Source organism: Eptatretus burgeri, chromosome 6 (genome assembly GCF_056783735.1).
Source record: "Eptatretus burgeri isolate ZD-2024b chromosome 6, Ebu_testis_v1, whole genome shotgun sequence".
NCBI lineage: Eukaryota > Metazoa > Chordata > Myxini > Myxiniformes > Myxinidae > Eptatretus > Eptatretus burgeri.
Genome location: NC_140966.1, coordinates 3,271,293 through 3,283,580, shown reverse-complemented (window position 1 = coordinate 3,283,580; position 12,288 = coordinate 3,271,293). Strand labels below are relative to the sequence as shown.

Below are 12,288 nucleotides of genomic sequence, written 5' to 3'. Positions count from 1 at the left end.
CCTCAGTGGGAGCATAAATAGAGACCAGGGAAATGACACCTAAGGAGTGACGAATCCTTAATCTCATAATACGCTCGTTGACCGGTGTTACCTCAATTATCATTGGGGTCAGCTTATTGGACACAGCTACAGCAACTCCTTGGGTATGGTAACCATCAGAGCGACCAGACCAATAGTAGGTGTAACCACCCACCATTATCTCGCCGCAATCCGGTCTCCGAACCTCAGAGAGAGCTGCAATCCCGATGTCCAAACGCTTGAGCTCAGATGATAACAGAGACAGGTGATCATCCTCTCTTAGGGATAGGACATTCCAGGCACCCACCCGAAGGGACCGCCTCAGGTTAGCCCAAGGAGACCGCCGTCTGGTGGACGACACCTCAGCACCACTCCGACACACTCTCCCGCAATCTGACCCAGGGATGTTACCCCGTGGTTTCCCTCCTATCAAAGATTGGGGGTCCCGAAGGCTTTGCCCCAATCCCGTCATCCGGTGAGCTGCCCTGCGAAGGGAAGCTGCACAGGAGGTACTCCCACGGAGTGGGTTTTCAGATTTTTTTGCGTTTTTGCGTTTTGCGGAATGAAGGGTTTTACGGTGGCCGGAGTGCAAATCCTGCCACCAACCTCCTAATAAGAAGTGACCCAACTGCAGGAGGACGTCTGCAGACACAGTTGGGCACTAGATATGGATGGCCGTTGGCTCACAAGGAGCTCCTCCACCCTTTGACAGGTTTTGTTTTTAATCCTGCTGGGTGTCCATATCCAAACACCCTCCTCACCAGAAAACCTGGTGGGGGAGACGGTTTAGTCGCCAACAACCCGACCATGGAACAGGTTAGTACAGGTTTACATGGTACCTGTAGCAGGTCACAGATCGAACCTGACCTGACATAATATCTTCTGGCCAGACATCTGTAGAATAGCTGAACCAACTTCTTCTGCTTTATTTGGGTTTGCTGAACTGTGTGCGACGACTCCAGTTGCAATGTTCCTGAGGTTGTCTGACTGGACAAGTGGATTTCGGTCTTGAAGTAATTTTGAGATTGTGTCGGTGTCTTTGCAGTCCCGGGCTTTTCTTGACGACGACATCTCTTTGTGCTGCTCGCTGGTGCAATAATGGGTCCCTGTTAGATTTTGCATGCTCTCATTTACAGATGCACATGCAGGCACAGCTAACAACCATTGTGTCCTCTGAGTTTCCTCCATGCCACGACCATGGGTCAATCCACCAGTTGACTTGAGAGTCCGCATTAAGACTTGTTCAATTACAAGGTCAGTAGAGAGACCCGCCCAGAACCTGTCAGTTCTTCGAATGACAAATTTTCCAGAGCGGAACTGATGGTGAACATCCGGGCTAGTCTTCTCCAAGTTGAGCATGTCTGTCAGGTAAACATGGCCGGACTTCGTGTAGTGCGAATGTCCTGTGGCAACAAGGTGTGGCAACATCTTCCGCAGTGAGGACAAGTGGAGGTCAAAATCGCGTGTTCGTTCTGCCTTCAGAAACTAGAGAAGTAGCTCGACCATCGACATGTACTGTAGCCACAGTTGGCCCATCGGGAACTCGGCGATCCTTGACGTGTGCTTCTGCAGGACCTGGCTTATTCTCTTCAAGACGTCACGACTGCATGCTTCTTTCGCTTGAATATCATCCGCAAGTAGACCATCGTATAGCTGACCTGCCTCTGAGATCTGGGTGCACATCATCTCTTTCACTCAATGTTATCATATTCGACTCTTCGTTTTCGTGGGACATGAAATCATATGCTTCACACAGAATCATTGAATTCAGAACTGCATAAATCAATGTATGCCCCCGCATAGCCCTAGCATAGGCCTTGCCATTCAAGATGTAGTCTACTGCATTTTCGGCATAAACTAATTCAAGTGCTTCCCGAAGTCCTGAGGCATTCATGAGGGGTCCAATGGATCCAAGATAACTCATCATGAGGTGAAAACCTCCTAACTTGAGGACTACTTTCTTCAGTTCGCTAGATTTGTCCTCATGATGAATGATCGTCCGCGCTTTCAACCACAATGGTTGATCAAATGTCAGAATAGGAATGGTACTGTGTTTCCTGTTTTCTTCGACAACAAACAGCAATGTAGAGTAGACGCAGGACATGTTGGTGGGGTCTAAGTCTATCATCGGAAGGCAGTGTACGGATGATTTAGCTGGATGTTTACCCTTGCATCGTTCCTGACCACCCTGGTCTACTGGGACAAAGGGGCAAGGAAATCTTCCAGAGAAGAATTAGGTTGGAGGTAAGATCGTTGACAATTAAATCAGGCAGTTTCTGGAAAAGTAATGACGACTTTTTCCCAAGAAACCTGTTGTAATAATGGATGGCAATCCTTGCTGCTGGGACCCCATCATCTGGATAGGCTAACAATCGTGGTACTGGCTTCTGACTTGGTACTTCTGGTGTACAAGCTACCACTATTCCCATGCCATGGAATGTACCATGGCCATCTAAGGTGCGGAGGTTGTGGTCTACATTGTCGGCAATGTAGTGACCAAAGTGACCTGATATTGGGTAGGTCGTATCACTTGACCTGGCTGCAGACTTGGAGAAGCGCAAAACCTCATCATCGGATAAGCATAAGCCATGAGCATAAAGACTGTCTATCAAAGATCTAGAACCATACAAATGGTGCAGTTGGACACCTAGCCCAAATGGGATGGGTGCAAGGACGGTTCGAGGCCTAGTGGCTTGCATGATACAATGGCCTATTGTGGCAACCTTCAGGTCATTTGCACCTGGGAAAAGACCAGACAAAATAAGCTAAAGTGATTCTGGCAAGTATTTCAAGTTAAGATCAATAGACCTAAGTTGAACTGGGTCTGGGTATGTTGATTTGGAAGTGTCCTGCGCTTTAATGTCCGATTTGATGAGTTCACCTGCAGTCTTGATAATTCGTCGCTTCTCATCAGCTTCATTGTCCATTTTAGGAGTGTGATAAAATTCCTGGAGGATCTGCGCTTGAGCTTTCCTGAATGTCACAATGTTCGGTCTGCCATTTATGTTCATGATCACAACCCGCTCTCCAAAATGTTCAAATAACTTTACACGCATATACATTGGAGAGTATGGGTCTTCACATATCTTTGACATTTCATCAACAAGATCAGTGACTGTGGTTTGTTCATAGTCATTTCCCTGTAGGTCAGTGATGACCTGCAGGAATGCCTCTTGTCGTTGAATGTTTGTCCGCCTCCCAAGCTAAGTCGGTGGAATAATGCTGCTGGTGTCACTTCTGCAACGGAGTGGTATTTGCTTCCCTGTTCTGAAGTTTACACTACAAACTATGTGGTAAATGGCATCTGCCGCGTGAAGGTCAATGCAAGATGCCAAACGTCCCCGAACTTTCTCTGCCCAAGGATCTGGAAGTCCCACGTTCGAACAGGGTAAGAATCATCAGAGTTGGTGTCTGCTGACATCCCACAAAGGAAGCAGTGTTCCAAAAAGTTAAATATGGGTTCAATAGAACGGCGACTTGGCGGCTCTGGCTCCTCCCGAAACTTTCGTTTTAACGAAAACTGTATAGATTTCTTGTTGCAAAAGTCTAGTCTGCATTCAGAGTGGAACTTCTGCCCCACAATCACGTTGATGGTAACTCCTCTTGATTTTGCAGCTTCCCTCACTATGGGCACCCTTCTCTGTAAAACTAAACGTTTGTCGGCCATCATCAAGCTGTTTCTCGCACATGGCACACTTTGTGTGATCCATGGTGTAGATGTCGCCCTGTGGATGGAAAATTAGCTTTTAGGATATTGTCAAAGCTATGCTAAATTCCACGAAAATCAGTCAAGTAGTTTACCTAATGCTATGCGCGTACATACAACGTCTAATACCCCACACAAACAATCTGAACCAAACACCATATACACAGTACACTCTACAGCAGTCAATACACAAAGCATGCAAAATGAAATCAGTCATGCCCACAGTGTAAAAATAGCCGCATAAATCTGATGTATTGTACAGATACACTCATGATCACCTGAACAAAGAGTCACCTGGCCATTGAGTCCATTTACCTTAGGTGAAATGTGCTGGTGAAGGTTACCCTGATTGGGGGGGGGGGGTTGTTGTGTTCCATGTTGTGTTGCATAGTTTATTTGTCAATCCCGATGTATACTATATGATAAGGGAAAATAAACTCTTTTGAAATTGTTTGACACCTATGACATCATATATGATGCCTATGACGTCATTTCTGACATATATGACATCATATACAAATTTTGACGACATATTTGGATTCCTTGGGGTCACTTTCCTATCTGCTAATAATACATTTATGGGGTCTAAAACGCACCGTTTAGGAGATATGAGCACCCCAAGTGCTCAATGGTGGCCATTTTGAATTTATGCAAATTAGCGCACTTCCGGTGGTCCTATTTTACATTGGGACATTCAGAGTGACCCCCTGAACAAGATCCAGCAATAAAAAAAAAAACTATTGCAATTTGTTTCAGGTTCAGCCATTCTGGGGCTAAATCTACTGGACAATGAGACAAATACAGCCATTGAGTTTAGGTGAAGTGCCGTCACTTCCAGGGGCACTCTTGGTACCGGCGATGCCACAACAATGATGTGGCCTTTCTCACCGCACTCAGCGGGGCATTTCTTAAGGAGAAATTTCCTCCTCCAGACGGATGTCAACCTATGGAGATTGTCTGTGCTCTTATCCTTTTACATGTTGAAAATCAAGCAAGGAAACAGCACATAGCATTTTAAGGTCTTTGGTATGATTCGGCCGGGGTTTGAAACGCCAACTTCCCAGACTCAGAGCGGACGCTCTAACCATTACACCCCTGCGGCTGGTAATTGCATCGTTTAACAAAAAAAAAAAAAAAAAAACCTTGCACAACCACAAATAAGACAAAGTGCCAGAATCTGCGCATACCGTGGAGAAAAACATATTGAAGGCATACACTGCAGATTCCATGTAAAGGCAGCTACGCAGAGCAATCACAATGGGAGGCACGAACATCAAGTTACTCAAAGTGAGCAGCATTGTACGAAGGAGCTGCTGTGCGTACGAGAGTGCCTTTGTTCCGTCCGTACAGCCCCAGCCGTTCCAACCTGTCAAAACACAACATAGTCACGCAGGACCATTTTGAAAAAGAGAAACATGGTTACAGTTATTCAGCATGCCATTTGTGCTTAAAGAAAAGTTCAACTCATGAGCTAGATAGCTGGATAGCTCGACCCGAGGCCTTGTGTTCAGGCTGTAGCTGCTGGTTGCATCATTTTCTGGGGTTGCAGCTGTGCCGCTGATGCAGTGCCCTATATAACCAGTACAATGACACTCATTTTGCCGACCTCGGAACAATGACAGACTGTCAACCCCACATGGTGTTAATTCAACGACCGACAGGGAGTTGAACTCAAGACCCGAGAATTTTAAGCCAGCCTCCTTAACTGTTAAGCCAACACTTAGCTTACTTACGAATGAGAAGTTCATAGTTCAAAATGGCAAAAAAAACCTATAAAAACTAATATTGGAAACAATCTTGATGTGTCTTACTGCTGCGAGCATCTCATTCATAAAACCACCCCCCCCCACCTCCCCGTGCAGCAGAAGATGGGGTTTTGCAATCATGTGTGTGTGTGTGTGTGTGTGTGTGCCATACCTTTTTTTCTGTTTTTTTTTTTTAACCATTTGAGCTTTTGTCATCAAATTTTCAACAGCTTTATTTTAAGAGAATAGTCAAGGAGAATTATCTCAAAAGAGCTCTAAAAATCACACATCAGTGGAACTTAAATGCTACAAGCTGTCCTCCAGGCCCGGGTTTATTTTTGACCTTTACCCATCACAACCAGCCTGGATGACACAATATATGGTGATTTTATTTATCAAGTTGTGACCTATATTGCAAAATAAGGTGTATGTGTATTATACTGATTTTGAAAATATGTATAATCAGCCATAAATCCATTAATTGTAGTGCTACTGTACATAGCAAAATTTGGAATAAAAACATCACTGGATTAATGAGGCCTATGTTAATAATCAATACATACACGACATAGCCAAAAGTATGCGGACCCCAAATTGGTGGATTCGGCTATTTCAGGCACACACATTACTGACAGGTGTATAAAATCGAGCACAGTCATGCAATCTCCATAGACAAGCATTGGCCATAGAATGAGCCATACTGAAGAGCTCAGTGACTTTCAACATGGCAACGTCATAGGATGCCACCTTTCCAACAAGTCAGTTTGTCAAATTTCTGCCCTGCTAGAGTTGCCCCGGTCAACTGTAAGTGCTGTTACTGTGAAGTGGAAATGTCTGGGAGCAACAACAGCTCAGCCACGAACTGGCAAGCCAGATAAGCTCACAGAACGGGACTGCGGAGTGCTGAAGCAAGTAGTGTGGAGAAATTGTCTGTCGTTGGTTGCAACACTCACTACCGAGATCCAAAATGACCCTGGAAGCAACGTCAGCACAAGCACCATTCGTTGAGAGCTTCATGAAATGGGTTTCCGTGGCCGAGCAGCCACATACAAGCCTAAGATCACCACGCGCAATGCCAAGTGTCAGCTGAAGTGGTGTAAAACTCACGACCATTGAACTCTGGAGCATTTGAAATGCATTCTCTGGAGTGATGAATCACGCTTCACCATGTGGCAGTCCGACGAACGAATCTGGGTTTGGCGGATGCCAGGAGAACACTACCTGTCCGAATGCATAGTGCCTACTGTAAAGTTTGTTGGAGGAGGAATAATGGTCTGGAGCTGTTTTCCGTGGTTCTGGCTTGGCTCATTAGTTTCAGTAAAGGGAAATCTTAATGCAACAACATACAATGACATTCTTGATGATTCTGTACTTCAAACTTTGTGGCAACACCCCCCCCCCCCCGCACAAAGCGAGGTCCATACAGAGATGGTTTGGTGAGATCGGTGTGGAAGAACTTGACTGGCCTGCACAGAGCCCTGACCTCAAACCCATCAAACACCTTTGGGATGAATTGGAACTCCGACTGCGAGCCAGACCTCATTGCGCAACATCGACTTCACTAATGCTCTTGTGGCTGAATGGAAGTAAATCCTCGCAACAATGTCCCAACATCCAGTGGAAAACCTTCCCAGAAGAGTGGAGGCTGTTATAGCAGCAAAGGGAGGACCAACTCTATATTAATGCCCATGACTTTGGAATGAGATGTTGGATGAGCAGGTGTCCACATACTTTTAGCCATTGATTGTATATCAATAATGTCGCTGTGCTTGAAAGGAAAATACAAAATAGGCCAAAATATAGCAAAATCTTATTTTGGTTTCATTACCAAAAGCGTTCAATAGTTTCTAAAAGTTTTTTTTTAATATCCATATCAAATGCTGACAATATTTACAGCAAAACTTTCCAGTTCATGTCTGAACAAAATAACACCGTATAGTATACAACCCTCGCTGATGAGACGTCCGTCGTGTTCGGCTTAACCATAGACTACGCAGAATATGCACCTTCTGCCAACAAGGATATCGGCACTTCAAGGATCAATAGACAGAGATTTCGGGACATTGCCACTAAAAAATATCAAGACTGCTTTTCTCACAGTGCAAACACATGGAGAAAACGAAATCAGAGTTTGTGGAGACCCAGATATGTACAAGGGATGTGGAGTTACACACAAAGCTGAAACAATCACAAAGTGTTAGTCCCAAAACAATGTACAATGTTGAGAACAAAAAAGATCTGACACAAAGAGGCAAAACAGAAAAAGTGGACAAAGTGCTCTTTCAGCGGCTTCTAGTTGCCAAAAATGCCGGATGTGAGATAGATCTCAAAAAGCATTTTTTTTTGTATGCATTGTCGAGGTTCGTATGGGAGCTAACACACAACACACAACAAGGGAAGCATGAGACAAGAGGGGTGGGAGTGGGAAGGACAAAACAGTGGGGAAAAGAGACATGAGGACATCTGTGGAAGGGAGAGGGATGGGGCGAGGAACATGGGGAATACAAGATGGATATTACAGGGACTTTCAGGAAGGAAAGCAGGGAATTCGAAGGAGGTGGGTTTGGGGTGGATGAACGGGGGTAGAAAAGATTGAGGATTTGAATGGGGGATGATAAGAGGTGGTGGTGAACAGCTATTTTGAAGGCTTGGAGGGAAGAATGGGATTGAAGAGAGTGTGGTCTGAGTTTATTTCAAAAGCGGGAAAAAGAGGAATGAAAGAGTGAAGGTGAGCAGTGATTCGTGATTTTGATGGTTTTACCAGAAGGGGGTTGTTGGCGGACGTTGAGCGCCCTGCGGAAATATGGTGGGGACAAATCGCAGAGAGAGAGAGCAGGGGGGGCGAGATCAGAGAGGAGACGGTAGAAGACAGAAAGACCACCGACCTGCCTGCGGTGAGAGAGTGAGAGGCCCAAAGACTCAGCCTCATCGCGAGAGACGCCAATGATCCTAAACGTCTTTGTTTCCACAGCGTGAAGCCGAGAAAGGTGAGAGGCAGGAGCACCAGCCCAGAGGAGAGAACAGTACTCCATCAGGCTGCGGACAAAAGCTTTGCATGTGGTCAGGAGCTCAGGTGGGCCGAGGAAGGACTTTGCATGACTGAGGATTCCCAGTCGGCGACTGGCTTTGGAGGCCAGGTTGGAAATTTGGCATTCCCAGGAAAGATCATGGCAGATAGTGAGGCAGACCCAGAAGCTTGAATGAAAGGGCTTTTTCGAGAAGATCGTTGAAAAAGTTTATTGGGGGGTCGAAACAGTCCTTTTGGAGAGACATGGTGAGAGTGTGAAATTTGTCAGGGTTGAAAGACATGTTCCACGTGTTGGACCAGTTTGTGATTTTACCCAGATCTGCAGAGAGCGAAGAAGCTGATGCATGCCGGTCTGATGGATGACAGATGGTACGGCAGAAGGTGGAGTCATCAGCAAAGAGATAAAGAGGTTTTTCCAGAGTCAAAGAGATCATTGATGAAAACCAGAAAAAGAACAGGGCCCAGAACACTACCTTGAGGAACTCCAGCCTGGACAGGAAACGGGGATGAGAGAACTAAACTTGTCTTAGGAACTATCACCAGTCCCACTCTCCATAGCAGACACAGCTGGAAATATATGATCCACAAACAGGGCTGCACTTGGAAGGAGCCTAGAGGAAGACGTGAGTGTTGAGACCTATCAACTACAGAACTTAAAGCTTGCACCATTAATGATGGTAAAGCCTTGGTACAAGCGATTGGAAAACTTACAGGGTCAAAGATATTTGCGGATCTTTCTGATGCGTTCAGTAACGCAGTATTCATTAATTTCTGTGAAGGATGCTCAAGGGTAGATTCTGTCTTTGATAGATACAGGAAAGAGTCGATTAAATCTGGTACCTGAGCAAAACGAGCAGGTCCAAGCAGATCTATACGCCGTAAGATTGATGACAGAGACGCTCCTTTACTTGCCAGCTGGAAACAATGAATTGACTTCCCAGACAACATATCAAATCTGAGTGGATTTCTAAGTGAAAATTCTGATCAAAGCAAAGGACACTTTGCAAAATTGTGAGTTATTCCCATCTGGAGGTTTTGCTGGTGAAACTACTGCAGAATCATCCCAAGCATCAGATGTCCATCTTCTTTAATCAACTCAAAAAGAGGCTGAAACATGCATTCTACTCCATACTGAGGAAACTTGTCAAGCAGCGTTCGAGTGTTTCATCATCTCATGTGAAGACACAGAGACTGTATGTTAGTGCTTTTGGTTCACTTTGCAGCATTGCCGAGTCAAGAGATATAGATGAGACCCGGCACTGCACAACAGCAACACTTTACTGCTGTCTCGGCCACCCAGTTAACTCAAACTCTCCGAAGGAACATCCCAGCATATCATGCCTTAACAGGATGTGACATTGTCAGTCAAATGAGTTGGAATGGAAAAAAAAACTCCACATAAAAGACATTCCAGAAGCATGCAGCTCTATTGAACAATGCTGGACGTGGATCTCTTTCTGAGGCCTCAGAGAAACATGTGCAGGAGTTTATTTGTACTACTTGTCAAACACGAATGCTACATACAGCAATCAATGATGTGTGTTACTGTACATGCTGTTTCAGAAAAAAAAAAACAAGAAAGATCGAGAAAAGCTTCCTCCAACCCAGGGATGCCTTATCCAGCAAATCAAACATGTCCTCTACCAGAGCCAGATTTGATATTTGGCAAACAATCCTTCTCCTGATCACCCTTCCCCCATTAACAATGGATGGTACAAGAATCCCATCAGTGGTAATTTGCATCCACAGTTGATGGTAGATGACCCCCTACCACAGGAATTCATGGACGTTGTGTCCTGTAAATGTAAAAACTGTGCAACTGCAAGATGTACCTGCAGATCCAAGCAGTTAAAGTGCATAGGAGCATGCACGTGCAGTGATGACATCTGCCGAAACCCATTCACCACGATGTATGACAAGGAATCAGACTAATTGGCCAGTGCAGGTGTCCCCCGTGTGTGGAATGAAATGTTGTCAGTAATATTCCCCGTGTGTGGAATAAAAAAAGCTCATTTCCAAGTAATATTCCATCATCACGGCATCCCTCAGACTATGGCTAAGCAAGGATGGACAAGGCATGTCCTATTCTGTGCAGTTGATGAATTGACTGATTAATATGAATCTAAACACAAGTAATAATATCAGTTCCCATTGAAGGATTTCAATATCAGCATTTTTCACCAGGTTTAATGAAAATGTAACACCAAATGACAGCAATTGTTTGTTTTCTGACAGCCAAACAAATTACCCATGCAAAAATGCTACAGTTAGAATTATAGTACATGACAGTTGTACTCTCATATACTACAGTAGTCTGCAGAGAATTACTTCAGGAAAGGAATGTTATTTTTGCCTGGGGTTAAATATGGGGGTAATCATCATCTTGTGTTTGTTAATAAACTATGTTGCATTAATTTACCCAACTAGTTGGTGTTATTTTGTTCGGAAATGACCTGGAAAGTTTTGAGATAAACATCATCAGCATTTCCCATGTGTAAGGCAAAGTTGTAGAAACTATTGTACATTTTCGGCCATGAAACTAAAACAAGATTTTGCTACATTTTGGCCTATTTTGTATTTTCCTGTCAAGCACAGCTACAGTATTGATATATGTTTTGAGAGACATCTATCTATAATTCCAGCAATCTGTGTGTGTGTGTATCTCTTTGTCTGTGTGTCTGCGTGTCTGCGTGTCTGTGTGTCTGCGTGTCTGCGTGTCTGCGTGTCTGCGTGTCAGCGTGTCTGCGTGTGTCTGCGTGTGTCTGCGTGTCTGCGTGTCTGTCTGTGTCTGCGTGTGTGTCTGTGTCTGTGTCTGTGTCTGTGTCTGTGTGTGTCTGTGTCTGTGTCTGTGTGTGTCTGTGTGTGTGTCTGTGTGTGTCTGTGTCTGTGTCTGTGTGTGTCTGTGTGTCTGTGTCTGTGAGTCTGTGTCTGTGTGTGTCTGTGTCTGTGTGTGTCTGTGTCTGTGTCTGTGTCTGTGTGTGTCTGTGTCTGTGTCTGTGTCTGTGTCTGTGTCTGTGTCTGTGTCTGTGTCTGTGTGTGTCTGTGTCTGTGTGTGTCTGTGTCTGTGTGTGTCTGTGTGTGTCTGTGTCTGTGTGTGTCTGTGTCTGTGTCTGTGTCTGTGTCTCTGTGTCTCACTGTGTCTGTCACTGTGTGTCTATGCGTGTCTCCGTGTGTCTGTGTGTGTGTGTGTGTCACTGTGTGTCTGTGTGTGTCTGTGTGTGTCTGTGTCTGTGTCTGTGTGTCTGTGTGTCTGTGTGTGTCTGTGTGTGTCTGTGTCTGTGTGTGTCTGTGTGTGTCTGTGTGTGTCTGTGTCTGTGTGTGTCTGTGTCTGTGTGTGTGTGTCTGTGTGTGTGTGTCTGTGTCTGTGTGTGTGTCTGTGTCTGTGTGTGTGTCTGTGTCTGTGTGTGTCTGTGTCTGTGTGTGTCTGTGTCTGTGTGTGTCTGTGTCTGTGTGTGTCTGTGTCTGTGTGTGTCTGTGTCTGTGTGTGTCTGTGTCTGTGTGTGTCTGTGTCTGTGTGTCTGTGTCTGTGTGTCTGTGTGTGCCTGGGTCTGTGTGTGTCTGTGTCTGTGTGTGTCTGTGTCTGTGTGTGTGTGTGTCTGTGTGTGTCTGAGTCTGTGTGTGTCTGTGTCTGTGTGTTTCTGTGTCTGTGTGTGTCTGTGTCTGTGTGTGTCTGTGTCCGTGTGTGTCGGTAACTGTGTGTGTCTGTGTCTGAGTGTGTCTGTGTCTGTGTGTGTCTGTGTCTGTGTCTGTGTCTGTGTCTGTGTCTGTGTCTGTGTCTGTGTCTGTGTCTG

General features: G+C 45.2%; 1 protein-coding gene across 2 annotated transcripts in view; it reads right to left on the bottom strand.

Annotated features, from left to right (window-relative positions):
• LOC147024131 (transmembrane protein 8B-like) overlaps nt 1–12,288 on the bottom strand; it is a 114,702-nt gene that overhangs the window by 26,450 nt on the left and 75,964 nt on the right. For both annotated transcript variants that reach the window (XM_085883722.1, XM_085883721.1), the window contains exon 10: nt 4,912–5,090. In XM_085883722.1, the coding sequence (XP_085739848.1) occupies nt 4,912–5,090 (179 nt within the window). The remainder of the gene's footprint in view (nt 1–4,911; nt 5,091–12,288) is intronic.